The sequence below is a fragment of the Panulirus ornatus genome, chromosome 52, assembly GCF_036320965.1.
Source record: "Panulirus ornatus isolate Po-2019 chromosome 52, ASM3632096v1, whole genome shotgun sequence".
Taxonomy (NCBI): domain Eukaryota; kingdom Metazoa; phylum Arthropoda; class Malacostraca; order Decapoda; family Palinuridae; genus Panulirus; species Panulirus ornatus.
In genome coordinates, this window is record NC_092275.1 from 15,683,255 (window position 1) to 15,700,004 (window position 16,750).

Here is a 16,750-nt window from a genome sequence, read left to right on the forward strand (position 1 = left end):
AGTCTAATCGTCACCTCGACTTATCTTTATCTTTGATTTCTTTCCTGAAGTTGTAAACATAACGTTTGGTCACGTTGTTAACGATGCTGTTCTGGTTTCTCCCTCAGGAGATGTGGTGGCAGGTCCTTCGGCTGGCGCTCCTGCTGAGCCTTCAGAGAAAGTCCTGCGCCTCGTCCCTCTTCCCGGGTGACCCTCCTCCCAGACCTCCCATCCCCCCGCCACGCCCTCCGCATCCCGTCCGTTACTTCGACCACCCCCTCATCTACCCCTCGCGGACGCTCCACCCATACCCCGCTGGGGGCAGCGCCTCCCTGGACTTCTACGATGGGCTGGAGGACGCGGGGGAGACGTGGGAGGAGGACGAGTCGTGGTGGGACGGAGTCGAAGAGGTCATCCTGACGAACAGCTTCAGCGACGGGTTCTCCTACGATGACCTCTTCTACGATGACCTTTACGACATCAACTACACCTGCACCGACTCCATGGAGTGTGAGGAGTTTGCCTCCCTCCCACCTCCTCCCGATTTCATCCTGACCCTCCCTCCTCCTCCAGTGCCTCCCTTCCTCCAGGGGGCTATCGGGCGTCTTCAGGAGGAGGGGAGGAAGAGGAAGAAACTGGAGCCACAAGAGGAGGATCTTAAGGAAGAGGAGCTGGAGTGGGACTTCGACCAGTGTTCGCTCTGTGACTGGGCCACAGGAGGCAACAACACCCTGAGTCTTCTACCTCCAGCACCAGGTCAGTCCCAGTGGTACCTCACACGTGCCTCCTTAAGTGGTACCTCTCTTGTACTCCCTTCACTGGTACCTCTGATGTACTTTCTCAAGTTGTACCTCCCTTGTACTCCCTTCCCTCATTAATCATTGTTAAGAACTCATCAGTAACAACACTAGTAGAGCTCTTAATTACAGAGAAAAACTCGTAAACTTTCACGTTCCTCGAGTCACCCGCACCATCCTCCATGCCTCTCTTGTTTTCGTCATCGTCCTCGCCCATCCGCCGTCATCTCCATCCTCACCCTCCGTCTTCGCCCATCCGCCGTCATCTCCATCCTCACCCTCCAACAGTCCAGTGTCATCCTCCAACACCACCAAACACGTTTACCCCTGCTTCTCCACCATTCACCCCCACAGTAACTCCACCCACCAGCACCGGCCTCATCCCCCAAAGCCATCTCACCCTCCTCTGTCTCTGTGGCCAAGCCGCCTTCGCCATCCTTCATTAGTTCGTAACTGGTAATACGATATGGGGGTTCTGATGTCCTTGTCCAGAACTAGTCAGCCTACCATCAATATATATATATATATATATATATATATATATATATATATATATATATATATATATATATATATATATATATTCCTTTCTTAACCACACGGAAATGAAACACGATAAGTTCCCAAGTGCACTTTCGTGTAATGATCACATCATCAAGGGAGATACAAGAACGAAATATAAGTCAGTTGATATACAACGAAGAGACGTAGCTAGGACGCCATTTGGTAAACACGTAACCACCAGTAGCAGGGAATGAACGTCTCCTTTTTGAGTGAGAAGTTGCTTGACAAGACTGCTACCAGGTGGGGCAGCCTTGCCGAAAGTCAATCTTCACTCGCCGTACAACCTCGTGCAAGCAGCGTCCGGTTATACCAACTGATACGCATAAAACGTAATACATGCAACATATTTAACTCTCATGACAAATGGCAAAATTATACGAAACGAACTGATTTTAAGTAACATGATAATGGTATCAAAGAAATAGCGACACAATAACACAAGTCTACCATCATACACAAAACTCAAAATACGTTAAAATGGTGATGATATTCATACACATACAGTTACTGATAATACGATATTACATCAATACGAATTATAATTAGACGAGTGAACTTAATACACATTAATTCCCTTTCACCTTTATCGCCGCAAACAACTGTTCACCACCATCTCTTATCACGTACACCCTTGAACAGATTGAAGATTTTATTTTTCCATAAGACCTTACAAGCAAAGTTGCGTCTGACGTCCAGCGCGCGGTCAATGACTTTCAAGAATTCTGGAACCAGTGGGCGAAACTCCTCTACAGTCGCGAAGCCTTGGACGGCGAGTCTCCAAAGCTTTCTGGATTCCATTAGCTGCAGTAGGTAACAGAAGAGCCAGGACATGGCATGCACGTCCCCTGGGATGGAGGCCGGACTCCCGAGGAACACCTCCGGCGCGACCAAAGGGTAACTCATCTTTCGTGCCTTCGCCAGTTCGTCCAGGTCGTACACCTCGTTCCAGCTCCGGAACATCTCGGGACGCTCCCCTTGTCGCGTCTTTTCGTAGCCTTCCAGAAGAGCCAGGGAGATAGATATCCGTGCCGTCCGCTGACTCGTTGTACGTGACTTCTAACACATCTGGATTCCGGATGCTGATACAGTGTCCGTCACTGTGAATGTCCTGCAGAAGGACGCAGGCTGCGCGAAGGCGGCTCAAAATTTCGACGTCGGAGGGAGACGAGGCGATGACCTGCCGTAGTGTATGATAAGGATCGCCGTCATCTGAAATGTCATCGTCATCCGGGTTCACGGATGAGTCAGTCATCCAGTGAGGGGGTCGTCGGTGTTCACGGCGTCATCCAAGGTGAGGCTGGGACCCGCCGCAGTTATGGTAAATATTACGCTTACCACTGACCTTCGCTTTGCGCTCGATGACCTCTATGAATTGCGAGACCAGTGGACGCTTCTTCGGGCCATCATCCATACCCTTTATGGCGAGGTCCCACAGAGTTCTGGATCGATGTTTCATGTGTTCCATAAAGCAACAGAAAAGCCAAGATATGGCATGAGTGCCTCCTGCTACTGAGTCCACCCCTCCTCGAAACACCTCCGGAGCGATCCAAGGGAACCGAACCCTCCGAATCTAATTCAGCGTCCACTTGCTGAACAGTCTATTCCATCCTTCGAAAACCTTGGGACGAGCCCCTATACGCGTCCTTTCCTACCGTCCTTAAATAGATCAGGATCTGGATTGGTAATGCACTTGCCGTATCTATGGATGTGCTGCGCCAGGATGCAAATTTCGAGAAGGATTCGCAGAAAGGTTAATATTTGCGATAGAATGTAATAATGTTCCCTCCTCACTATCAGCTCACTATCATGACCGCTATGGACGACAACAATCTAGCCATCTTCACCGGCACCATCAATAAAATTCATCTTCACTACGCCTCGGTTATGATGCTGATTGTTATGAAGACGCAACATAACAAAATCAAAACATTTTCTTCCTGCAACATAAAAAGGTGCGTACATGAGTGTGTGTGTGTACCTGTGAGAGTGGGGGGGGTGAGAGTCAACGTGCATTATTGGATTATGTGCTAATGGACAAGCGTGCAAGGGAGAAGTTGTTAGATGTAAACTTCCAGAAAGAAGCGGCAAAGTGAAATGTTTGATAATTTCTTAGTGGAGGCGAGTGTTGAAAGTTTGTTGTGGTTTTAGGACGAGTCTGATAAGTGCTTGAAGGAGGTGGTGAAAATTAGCAAGCGTAGAATAAAGGCCACTTTTGAGATACCAAGAAAGATTGAACGAAGAATGGCATTAGAGTAAATGGAAAATGGGGAGTGGAGGAGGAGTGGAAAGTATTTTGGGAAACTGCTTAAATGTGTGGGATGTGGACGTATGAGGAAAGGTAATGCATAAGGCGTCGAGAGTGTAGTGATGTGTATACAGTTTAGTTTTACCTGGGGTGTAGTGATTGCAATTTAGATTTACCTGGGAAGTAGTGAAGATGACAATTAGTTTTACCTAGGGTGTAGCGAAGATGACAATTTAGTTTTACCTAGGGGTACAGTGAAGATGACTCAGTCAGCGCTTCCCTCCATAGTGAACGTGATGGTATGTGTGATATTGTGGAGGAAGTCATACTGCATTCGCTGGCGAATATTGGAGTTTCTTGTTTTTAGATTTATTTTTATGTCTCCCTTCGTGGGAGGGAAACATATTGCTTTTCCTCAGTTCCTTCTTTTTGTCTTTTTCTTTACAGCAGTCATACCGTAACCCTACTAGCTCTTTTAAGGGCAAAGTTCAAAGGCCAGGCTGTCTTATACAGGTTGAACTGTCGTGCTCAGGGGTCGTGCTAACCGTTTAGGCCTGTCATCACGTTCAAGGGTCGTAACCTCATATCTAAGGGTTGTATCATAGTCTAACAGTCGTGCCTTCGTGTTCACCGTTCGAACCGTCGGACGCATGTCAAACAGTCGGAATCAAAGGTCGTTCCGTCGGCCTCAAGGGTCGTACCATCGGGTTTAGGAAGTCAGCTATAGGTCGTGGTGAGGTGATACTCGCAGATCCACAAAACCACAAAACATTATTTCCAATACGTTTATGGTGACGGACTTCCACAGAAATCGAATTATCAAGACTTTTCAGTCGTGCGAATTATTTACAAGCCGTCACATGGGAAATACTGGAACACACCACCTCGTGTTTGCCTAGCCTTGGGCACTCCACAGAACACCAGGGATGGGAGGACAACGGTGGATAAATCAGAGGCAACAGGGACGCCATCGACTAATTCTTCATTAGTTGACGAAAGGTAAGTTGATACTGGCTGGCTAGAGGGATGGAAGAGGGAAGGGGAAGGCAAGGGCATACTACAATGGTGGGATGGGTGGGTGTTCGGAAATTGGGAAGAGGAAGGGGAACAGGGGGAAAAGGAGAGTGATGCAGTAGGCCTACTGCTCCGACGTGACGGAGGGAGAGGAGGAGGAGGGAAGACTTTGTTGATGTGTGTCTAATAAAGTCAAATGAACATGCCTGACCAGGGTGGCGTGCGAGAGAGAGAGAGAGAGAGAGAGAGAGAGAGAGAGAGAGAGAGAGAGAGAGAGAGAGAGAGAGAGAGAGAGAGAATGATAAGATGAAATAAGGACGAAAGAAAATAAAAAGGGGGGGGGGGGGATAAAAAAGAGACGAAGGGAAACCAGGAAATGGACGGGAACTAAAATAAACTGGTCTTCCTCATCTGTCAGAAAGGGGTGCTATTATCAAGAGAAGGAAATGAAGGAAGGAAGAACGCTCTGATCGTGAGGAAAGAAAGATTATGAGGAATATGAGGAAGAGGGCCATGGCCAGGTACCTGGGGAGCCTCTTTCCTATAATGATGGGCAGGAGTGGGTAGGAGAGACTAAGGAAAGATTGGTAATGTGATCCACTGTCATCTACCACTGATTAATTGGCGACTTGATATTGGCAGGTTAGAAGGGGTCCATCCTTTTTTCCCTCCGTTATAAACATATCTAATTATATCTATGTACCGCTGTTTCAGATCATACTACCCATATCCAATCATACCACCCTAATCATATTTTTGTACCCATATCTAATCATATTACCATTGTCATTTGTACCCCATATCATATCGTACTATCCTAGTTATATTCTTGTACCCCATATTGGATCATACTACCCTAATGATATATTTGTACCTCACATTTGATAATGCTACCCTAATTATGTTTTTTTGTACCTCATATTTGATCATACTATCCTGATATTTTTGTACCTCATATTAGATCGTACCTCTCTATGTTTTCATACCTCATATCAAATCATACTACCCTAATTATATTTTTCTACCTTAACTTAAACATAACTACCGTTATGAATTTGCACCTCATGTCTAATCATGCAGTGTTATAGTCATCGGTCCTACACAGTTTTCCATTATTTCTTCTTTTCTGTCTGTGTCTCCCATACCTATCCCCCTCTCTCCTATTCTCACATTCACTGCAATTCGCCTCCTCTTTCCTATACCACCTTTCTTTTGTTTTTGTCCACATCTTCCCTTCCGTGTTTTCTGATCTTTCTCATCCATATCTATTTCTTTATCCCTCTTCCATTCTGTTCATTGTATCTTTCTCCTCGATTTAAACTTTCTTTCTCTGAATTCTTTAGTCATCTCCAAACACCTACAACATAGGTCTGAGGGGTAAGCACGGTTATACAATCCGCCGAGCGTAATGCGTGCCCATTTCATCAACAAAGTACCAAGTGACAGGCGCAAATTGGCACCCTAGGTCAACAGATGTGTACCAATTAGGTCATTAATAAAAGATCTAGATCGTACTGGAGCTGCATCAAATACACAGAACAATCCATTGGTTGGGTCAAAGGTCGTGTAAGCCAATCACGTTTCAGCTTTATGGATGGGAATAATAGGAGATAATTTGGCTTATTAATTCTCTCTCTCTCTCTCTCTCTCTCTCTCTCTCTCTCTCTCTCTCTCTCTCTATATATATATATATATATATATATATATATATATATATATATATATATATATATATATATATAATATATCTTTTGTACCTCCACGTTCAGTGCACTAGCAGTGGGTTTCCAAACAGGAACACGACAGTAATGTTATATGGGCGACGAAAAGTTGGCAATTTTATAGGGCATTCAGTATGATTACGGGAGGCAACTCGTCAGCAGATATTAAACAACATGAAACATTAATGATAAATCTTTACCTTTCTCTAACTCAGCTTGGGTTACCCATTTCCGCTGCTAAGCCTGACTCAATATCTTAAGCCAATCGATGTATCCTGATATGCCTGAAGGAAGTAATTAATATGAGCAGTTATCTGGCGTATTCAGCCTACAGAGGCATACATTAGGGAAATGACTGACGGATATGCTAGGCAAGGAGGAAGGAAAGAAGAGAGGTTTGCAATAGGTCAGCACTTATGTATTCCGTAGGTAAGTAGGTAGACATGTATATATATAGGTAGATAGGTAGCTCTACGTAGGTACTTATGTGACTAACTTGTAGATGAGAACTGGTAAGTGGGAGGTAAATAGGCAAGAGGTAGATAGGCTGGAGGTAAGTGGGTGGTAGGTAGGTGTGAGGTAAATAAGAAGTAGGTAGATGGGAGGTAGGTAGGTAGGTAGGTAGAAGGCAAATAGGTGGGAGGTAGGTAGGTGGGAGGGAAAGAGTTGGGAGGTAGGTAGATGGGAGGTGGGTCGGTGGGAGGTCAGAAGTTGGAAGGTAGGTAAGTGGGAGGTAGGTAGGTGAAAGGACAAGTTTCCAGTGTAGGTGGGTGCCTGTGAGGGGCGGTGATAGGTGGCACTGGTGTCGATGGTGAATACTGGAGAGGTTGGCATTTGTCGCCGTCAGTGTCTCTGCGTGAGGGGACTGGTGACCTGCGGTGGGGAGAGGTCGGGGAGAGGGTGAAGGGAGAGAGAATGGGAGAAAAGGAGAAGAGGCATGTGGAGAGAGAGAGAAAGAGAGAGAGAGAGAGAGAGAGAGAGAGAGAGAGAGAGAGAGAGAGAGAGAGAGAGAGAGAGAGAGAGAGAGAGAGAAATACAATAATCAAACTAATTAATCTTGTCATCTGAAGGACCACATTACAGTATGAATATTCTGACATGATAATGTCACGCCCCCAGAGCAGTTCAGGTCACGCCCCTAGGGAAAAGATCAGGTCATGCCATCGGAAAAGGGCCGGTCATAACCCCAGAGAAAGTTAGCTGAAGCCCCCCAGAGTAGGAAAGGCCAGGGATTGTGCAGAGGAAGGGCAAATGGAAGTCTGGGGAGTGGCAGGGATGAAGAAGAAAAAGAGAAGCGGAGGAGGAGGAGGAGGAGGAGGAGTGAAGAAGAGGAATGGGGAGGAGTAATTAGATGTGAGAGGATGAGCTCAAGAAAGATAAAGAAAAGGAAGAATAGAGTTTAAGGAGGTGACGAAGATGTAATAGAAGAAGAAGGAAGAAGTGGATCAAGGGAGGGAGAGATAAGAGGGAATGTTTCAGAAAGTAGGGAAAATAAAAATAAATCATACGCCTTTTCAGTTCGTGTCATACCTAATACACAGACACAGACAAGCTGCGTCTGTACTATTCTTCAGACATCGACATACAGACGAGAAAGAAAAACAGACGGACAGATATGTGGTTGAAGTTACCGTCATCGTGTTTTCATTTCATCAAGCAAGTGGTCCCGACACAGACCCATCGTGAATGCCAACCCCAGAAAACTTTTCATAAACTCTCGGCCAAAACGTCTGGCCCATCATAGCTGCTCTTACAAAACTTGGACGACTTGTATACAAGGCGCTCAACAAGGGCCGTCCTCAACTCCAGGCCAAAGCTGAGATTAAGGCGAAGAGAGTTTTGGCTGCAATCAATATGAAATGATTCTTGGCTGTACGTACTGTGATAGGAAATGGTCAGAGGCATTGTAAAGTTCTGACCTCGTTGTATATATATATATATATATATATATATATATATATATATATATATATATATATATATATATATTTGAAGATGGCCAAGTAATCTCATAATATAAAAACCCAGTTACTCCTACCAAAATACTGCAATATATCTCATTGTATACTAATACAATACACTCCAATTCATTTACTTAAGAATTTCCGATATATAAAGTTATTCCCTCAGATGATGCAGCTCAAACTTGCGCTTCTGCACCCCATTACACTCACCTAGCCCGTGGCACACACTCTAATGTCGTCCTTCAGAATGCAATACAATACACACAGCGAACGCAATTAGTCTCTCTAGGAATGACTTGTTCTAGCCAGCCTTAGGGAGGGCGTTAGCTAAAGACCTTCCCTTTCTCCTCCTCTCGTCTAAACAACCAAAGGGTAAGTACAAGTGACAAAACTGCTGTCGCTAAGGGCGAGAGTCCTTCTCATCTCTTGGTCGTTAAGCCCCCAATCTTCCCTGGGGGCTCTCTCTCTCTCTCCCCGGCTCCGCGCTGTAAAACGAGGGGAGAGGCAGCAGCACGAGGAGAGGGGCGAGTACTTGATGCAAGGCTGGAGAGAGAGAGAGAGAGAGAGAGAGAGAGAGAGAGAGAGAGAGAGAGAGAGAGAGAGAGAGAGAGAATCTCGCACATCTTCAGCTCAGCCATTTCAGGAAGGCAATGTCTTGCCCTTGAGTGCGGCGTCGCCTCAAAATCAGACGCAGAGGACAGTTGAGAACGTTTAATATCCGCCTCCCATCTCTGTCCTCAAGAATAAATTACCGAGTTGAGGACGGAATAATCCCTCGTTCGTGGATGATAACTGAGATAATAAGATAATTAAGGAGACGGTGAAGGATAGGAATGCGGGGTAGTTGAAGCGATTTTCAAAGCAGCTTTGATATCAGTGTTTGTCTAGATGATTATGACTTTCGTGGACTGCTGTTTGGTTTTCTGATATATATATATATATATATATATATATATATATATATATATATATATATATATATATATATAAAACATGTTCGCCATTTCCCGAGTTAGAGAGGTAGCGCCAAAAACACACGAAGATATGGACTTATTCGCTCACATTCCCTCTCTTTCTTGTGAACCTCCACGTACGTTTAGCATCCCTCGGCTGACTGTACTTCATTCCGTTCAGTGTGTACATATATTTTGTGAGTCTTACTCCCAGAATCTTCGCTCGGGACCCTTGATTCTCTCCAGAAATATATCCCGTTCCGTCGGTTGCCGTAACCCCTGACCCCTGTATTTAAGAAGCAATTTAAAATTAGCATTCATCAAGGTGAAGACTCGCAGGGCGTGCTAATACAGTAGGGAGGAAGATGTATTTGCTTCTCTTCCTCTCTTTGTTTCTTCTGTGGTTCCACGTCCCCTCCATCTTTGAGTGTCTGTAATCCACGTCTTTCAATGTTTTTCTCTGTCTTTCTGTCTGATATTTAAGTGTCTGTGTGCTCTGAGCTGTTTGTCTTTCTCTTCTGTCTTATATGGAAAAATTTAGCCACCAACTCAGAAATATCTTTATCAACATCATTATGACAAAGTCAAACATGCCGCCATATAGCTGCTTCATCATTCAATAGAAAAAAGATAAAAGATAAAAGAAAAACAAAACGTAATGCGGATTTCACATCTACTGATTTCACTGCATGAGAGAAATCATTCCCCTCCCGACCAATTACTTTATACTACTCCATGCTTGCAGATAGACTGTATACTAGCAACGAGAAAGCTTGCAGGATGCGTTGAAGTCAGACAGTAATGCATAACAGGAAAGCCGTCAGTGTATATAGGAATTAGGAAGAGTACATCAAGAAAGACAGGAAAAGAGAGAAGATAGACTAATTACATGGATGGAAATAAAGCAAAATATGATAGGTGTATTGATCATATGGTGAAGATGACTGAACATGAGAATTACGTTTAACATAAAAGAATATATATATATATATATATATATATATATATATATATATATATATATATATATATATATATATATATATATATATATATATATATATAATCATGTATGAATGATATTCATTTGTGCGTCTCTGACATATCACTTACTCGGTAGAAAACATTTAAACTCTACTTCTCAAAGAAAAGTTTAAAGTTTTCCGAGTCGGCGAGGTTGCTTATAGCTCTGCCAAGATAAATACAAAAGTATTAAACTTCATGAAAGTTTATACATTGCGCTGCTTTCCAGCAGCCGTCAAAACTACAGAAAAGAAGAAGAGATAGAAAAAAAGGGCTGCATTTCGCTTTTATCTTTTAATAATGTAGAAGGAACAGAAAGCAAATTTCACCTTTTATAATTCTAAAGAGAAGAGTGTCATGTCTGTCTTCTTTTTTTGTGTGTGGCTGATTGGCTGGCTGGCTGGCTGGTTTAAAAAATAACCGAAACCTCTATAAAATACGATGATGATGAATGAGGAATGCTACTCTCGTGCAGCTGATCGAGTTCATGAAATTCAAAGGAATGCAAAGAGCAACAGATCACAGGGGACTTTCGTGGGTGTTTGTAATGGTGGAGGAGATTATAAACACAGAGATTACCTTAATGACAGAGATAAAGAGAATCAGATATCCCAGGGACAAATACCTGTGCAGTATATATGTAATGAAATAAATGAAGTTAAGTATCCATCAAGTCTAGTCTCAAACTTGTTCGTAACGATGCTGTCGATAATTCTTACTGACATATTCTATATGTTCAACATTCCGGCTGGAGAAAAAGAAGAAAAAATATGCATTTTTCGAGGTAAAACGTTCGCCCGCGAGTTTATATGCATTTCTGCAAGTGGCATCAGGGAAATTTAGGAAAAATTGTTGCTTTTGGTTGATAATGTCAAAGGGTTTCAAAATCCTGACTACCTGCACCAGATCAACTCGTAACCTTCTCTTTTCTGAGCTAGATGGGTTCAGGTCGTCTATATGACTCTCATAGGACATTCGTTTCCCGATATGAAAGCTTGGAGAAAAGCATAACACAGATAGTAACCATTCGTTAGTGAATATGAGTAAAGTAATATTTCTTAATCTTGGTAACAATGATATATATATATATATATATATATATATATATATATATATATATATATATATATATATATATATATATATATATATATATTTATATGGAGGTAAACAAGGCGACAACGAAGCACAATCATTTTTCACCAACTGACCTAGAAATTCTCTACAACATATTCCTTCTATACAAATCCCTTATTCTCCTTCCTATCTCCGTTTCCTAATCACTTCTCCATCTTTTTCTCCCAATTACTCACGAATCCCCTCTCCCTATTCTTCCTCAATTTCTCTTCTTTCCTCCTCCCTATACAGTCGCGCTGCCAACGTCCTCTCTCTTCTCTTTCTCCCCCTCCTTCACCCTTCTCTTTCATCCCTCCCCCTCCCGCTGCTCTCACTGGTCAGAAACAAAACTCGTTAATGCAAGAGCCAGTGTTTACTTGAGAGGAGAAACCTACTCCTCGTATGTTAGGGTTTTCTAGCTCCTCTCTCTCTCTCTCTCTCTCTCTCTCTCTCTCTCTCTCTCTCTCTCTCTCTCTCTCTGTGTATATATATATATATATATATATATATATATATATATATATATATATATATATATATATATATGACTGATTTGATATATACATTCATGTATTTACTTGTAAACTTCTACATCCTTACCTTCACTTTGACTTCGAAAACATGTCTTTGACTGTAGTGGAAAGCGCGTATCTTTATTAGTGATGTGGAATTTTAAGCTGTTATGTAATGCAGCTTGCAAATGAACGCATTACTCTATTACGTAAGTGTTGGCGAGAACCACTGAAGATAAATGTGGGTATGAGTGGATGTACTGTTTTTATTTAATTCATATCAAAATCATATTTCCCAAAACACAGGTTAACAGAACAGAGTACCTAACTTAGCAACTGGCATTAAGCTTTCATAAAGATTCTGAATTAGCTTAACGAGAGAGATGGCTGGACGATAAAGAGACAAATGAGGAGAGTAGAAACTGATATACACTCGACCCCAGAGGACACATTCGCTCTCTCTCTCTCTCTCTCTCTCTCTCTCTCTCTCTCTCTCTCTCTCTCTCTCTCTCTCTCTGGCATTAAGTATAATGACATGGAATATCATGCCGTGCGGTAAGCGGTACTGGCTCTGACTCTGTGACAGTCATATGAGTTTTTCTTTTTTTTTTCTTCCTTTTTTTTGAGTCGTGGAGAATATTACGAGTTCTACTTGAGGAAACTTTCGCTGGATGGAACGGGTGCTCCCTGTGAAAGTTTTATCTTTCTGGACGTGGAGGATGAGACATGCGCTCCTTAACAGAGATTTCGTGATTTACATTCGCTGACTTGCCCTCGTATATAAAGTAGCTGTACTCCCACGCAAAGCGCGCTCCAGATCAATTCCAACAACTGATCGAATCATCCCTTGACCCCTAGGTCATACATCCCCTCACCGGGCGAGTGCCCGTGACCTTGGGTCACAGGTCCTCTCCAAAACCGTACGTTTACGTCCTTATTGTGTCCTTTCACATTACCTCTGCTCCTCTCTCACATTTCTCACCCTTGCTTTCAGTTGGGTCGCACACAGACGGGGGATTTAAACCGGGAAAATCCCTCATGGGTAAACCAAAATCTGTTGAAGGTTCTCAACAGGGACACATTTACAAGGCAAACAGAAGTCTATAAGGCTCTATAAACGCCCCAGGGACACAGAATTCTATAAGGCTCCATACACGACCCAGTGATAAGGAAAGGAGGAATCTATATGACTCTACATAGTACCCAGGAAAACCTGACTTCCATGAGGCTTTACCCAGGACACAGCTTATAGGGAACGGGTGTCTATAAGACGTTATATATAGGACCTAGTTTTGGCAAACGGAAGTCTATACTGCTCTATGAGGATCCACTTAGAGAGACTATCAAACTCTATACAGGACTATGAGAAACAGGAGTATATAAGACCCAACACAGGCGCCAATTTTCTTAGGAAAGAGGGCTCTAAACGGCTCTATAAAGACCAGATTACAAGGGAGAACAGGGGCCTGGCTAAGGCTCTATACAGAGCCCAAGTACCAGAGAAACAAAAGGCAGTTGGAGGCTCACTAGGGAAACCTTACATGGGAGTGCCCTTAACCCGAGGCTGGCGGGCTGGCTGGCGGGTGGGTGTGGGCCTCCGCTCTCTTACGAGTCCCCTGGCAATTCCCCGCGATTATAGGCACCAGATTTCATGCATTCCGAATGAAGGAATCGTGTTTTAATTTGTATACAATACATAACGTCTCCTGACGCTGGGGAGGTGGGTGGCTGCGTCTTGTTGGAGCAGGTGCTGCTCCTGAGTGTCTGTTGGCTTCTGTTGCTGCTGCTGTTGCAGCTACTCGTCTGTTGCTCCTGTTGCTTCTGCGTGGAAGTTGTTTAGCTTAGGTTCCTTCCTCCGTTGTCTTGTTTAAATGCCGTTAATACTTTTTTCCTACACTTTCGCTATTGACTACTGCTTCTGTTACGAATATCTGTGTTCCTGTTGTCACTTGTTTTCGTTTTCCCGTCTCTGTTTGCTCATGTTATTCCTGCTGTTTCTGCTGCACCTAATGCTCCTACCCCTCTCCTCCGCTGTTACTGGTGTTCCTACTGCTGTTACTTCATCCGCTGCTGTTCCTCCACACATTCCTTTTTCTACCACTGCCCATCCTGTTCCTGCGGCAGCTCCATCTGCCACTACCCTTCCTCTCACTTGAGGGCATATTTAGATTACGTTTTCACGAATCCTTGTTGTGTATGTTATTATCTGCCAGCTGCATATTAATGAGGAAGCGGTGGCTGGGTCTCCCAAAACCCACCTCCCTCACGTGGACCAGGCTGGTGCTGGTGGTACTATGAATACTGTAGTATATGTTATGGTAGTCTACAAGTTGTGGCTGTTGGTTATGGCGGCAGAGGGGCTACGTGATGGTGGTGGGGATAAGTGAAGTATTTGTGATGTTGGTGACAATGGTGGTGATGGTGATAGGTGAGATATTGGTGGTGGTGATAAGAGATGGTGGGTGGTGATGGTGGCAGTGGTGGTAAGGTTGGGTTGGTGAGGACGGTGATGCTGGCAAAGGCTGTGTGGCTCTGGTAGGGGTGACCAAAGGTCTTGCTTATAAAGGAAACAATCAGCCAGCTCTCCAAAGAAGCTACGTCTATAAGCTTGAACGAGCTTGCCGTCAAAAGAGCTATTTCTCAGCTTTAAATTCATCATTTATCATTATAGTGAGAGAGAGAGAGAGAGAGAGAGAGAGAGAGAGAGAGAGAGAGAGAGAGAGAGAGAGAGAGAGAGACCAAGGGATCATAAAGAGACGTTTCCAGGCCTCATCTTTCAGTCTCTTCGAACCCCGGGTCCCTGGATGGTCGGCCAGTCCTCAAATGAACTGGAACTTACGAAAATTCAACTTCCTTTCAACTCCGCCATCTATCAGTTCTCAGCTCCTGCAGGAAATATGCACGGAAGATGGTGGTGAGAGAGGAGACTGGTAGGAGGAGGAGAACGAGGAGGAGAAGGAGGAGGAGGAAGAGGAGGAGGAGGAGGAGGGTCATCTTCCAGATTAGACGAACATGGGACTTTCTTTGCATCCTCAGACAGTAGGTCGAAAATTTTAGCTCCTGGAAACTGGACAGGAAGCTTCCTGGAACCTGGGAGAGGATAGGAGTAAGAGAAGGGAAATGTAAAAGAAAGAGGAAGGAGAGCTGAAGAAAGGTGGGACAAATGAGAAAGACAGGAGAAAGGACGGATAATTGATGAGAAATTTAGATACAATTAGCTAAAGACAGTGACTAGAATATGGGGAAAGCAGAAAAAGACAGGGAAGGTTAGAGGAAAGGCTGGACGCCCGATGGAAAGCCTGACGACCTAGAGAACCTCAAGAAAGGCTGAAAAACCGAAAAAAAAGGCTGGATACGTAAGAACAAGGCCGAAGACCCCAAGAAAAGGCTGGACCCCTAAAAGTAAGGCCGAAGATCCTAAACAAAGGCTGGAAAATCCGGAAAAAAGGCTGGAAATCTGGAAAAAAAAGCAGGTGACGAGAGAGAGAAAAACGAGAAAAAGTATGAGCAGCCATAAAAAAACTGGGAAAGAAATGGGTTAATTATTATAAGAAAGAAACCACCAGGTCATCTGGTTCTGACAGTCTGTGAAGTTGAAATGGGGTTGAATGGCCCAAATTTTGACCAGAATAAAAGGGGTCCTTTGTAAAAACCTTCCGAGAATGACACGAATAAAAGGTCAAAAGTTTATGAGATGGAATATTTTTAATTCAGGAGCAGCAAAAGAGGGAAGCTATTCAAAATATATAAGAAATAATAATATCTGGGGACGATTCGTCTTTTTTCAAGACATTATAGTGATATCGAGAAGAAAATCGACAGAGCAAAGGTTTGGTAAAAAAAAAAAAAAAAAATAGGCATTGTGAACGGAACCATATGATATATGATGAAGGAAAATGAGTATAGGTTGGAGAACAAAGAGCATGTGACGGAGGTCAGAGGGCATGTGATGGAGATTAGTGGGTATTTGATGGGGAACAAAGGGAATGTGATGGAGGACAAAGGGCATGTGATGGAGGACAAAGCGCATGTGATGGAGGACAGAGGGTATCAGAAAGAGAAGTGAAGGTATGTGATGAAGAGGGTATGAGATGGAGGTCAAAGGATATGTGAGGATATACGAAGGTTACCTTAACGAAAACAAAGTGTGACGGAAAACAGGATTTGTGACGAAGGACAGCGGTTAATTGAAGGATGACTAAATGGGTGTCATCGGGAATGTGACGGACGCTGGATAAAGGACATTTTGGTGATGACATATGGAAAAGATTATTTTGTAAATGGCCAAGGGTCAATGAAGACAGCAGAAACAGAAGAAAGATGAGACTGAAGGAAAATTAAGTGGGTCGGAAAGTTGAATGAACTGAATGGATGATAGTGGGTGAAGGGAAGAAGTGACTGACCAAGATGGGGTGTGGATAGATGAGGGTCGTAACACAAGAAAGGTTTAAATAGCAAGTGACTGTGACGTAACTCAACGGAATAGTAACGGGGAGTGCAGACGGTAGAAAAAGGAGATAAATGAAAGAAAGGGGATGAAAGAATGGATGAGTGGAGGCACTGAGTGACTGGAGCATTGAAGGATGCTGTGAAGACGGGAGAGCTAGGACATCAAAGTGGCTTTGGGCGTAAAAGTAAATTAATCAAAATGAAGGAAACTCATTTACAAGTGTGATCCATGAGACATCAGGAGGAAGAGAAGGAGGAAGGGTAACTATAAAACATGAGAGAGATGAAGAGAATTAAGAAGGTAACGAGGAAATGTGGGAGAAAAAATTTAACGTATGATAAGGAAACACGAGAGAACTAAGGGAACGCAAGAAGGTCGGATATACACACTTAATCTCTCGAGGACGACTTTA

At 43.5% G+C, this 16,750-nt stretch overlaps 1 protein-coding gene across 1 annotated transcript in view; it reads left to right on the forward strand.

The window, feature by feature from the left end:
• Positions 1-16,750, forward strand: part of LOC139764976 (uncharacterized) — a 398,950-nt gene that overhangs the window by 82,356 nt on the left and 299,844 nt on the right. Inside the window, exon 2 of the mRNA XM_071692028.1 lies at positions 108-735. Coding sequence (XP_071548129.1) covers positions 111-735 — 625 coding nt within the window. The 5' untranslated portion in view covers positions 108-110. The remainder of the gene's footprint in view (positions 1-107; positions 736-16,750) is intronic.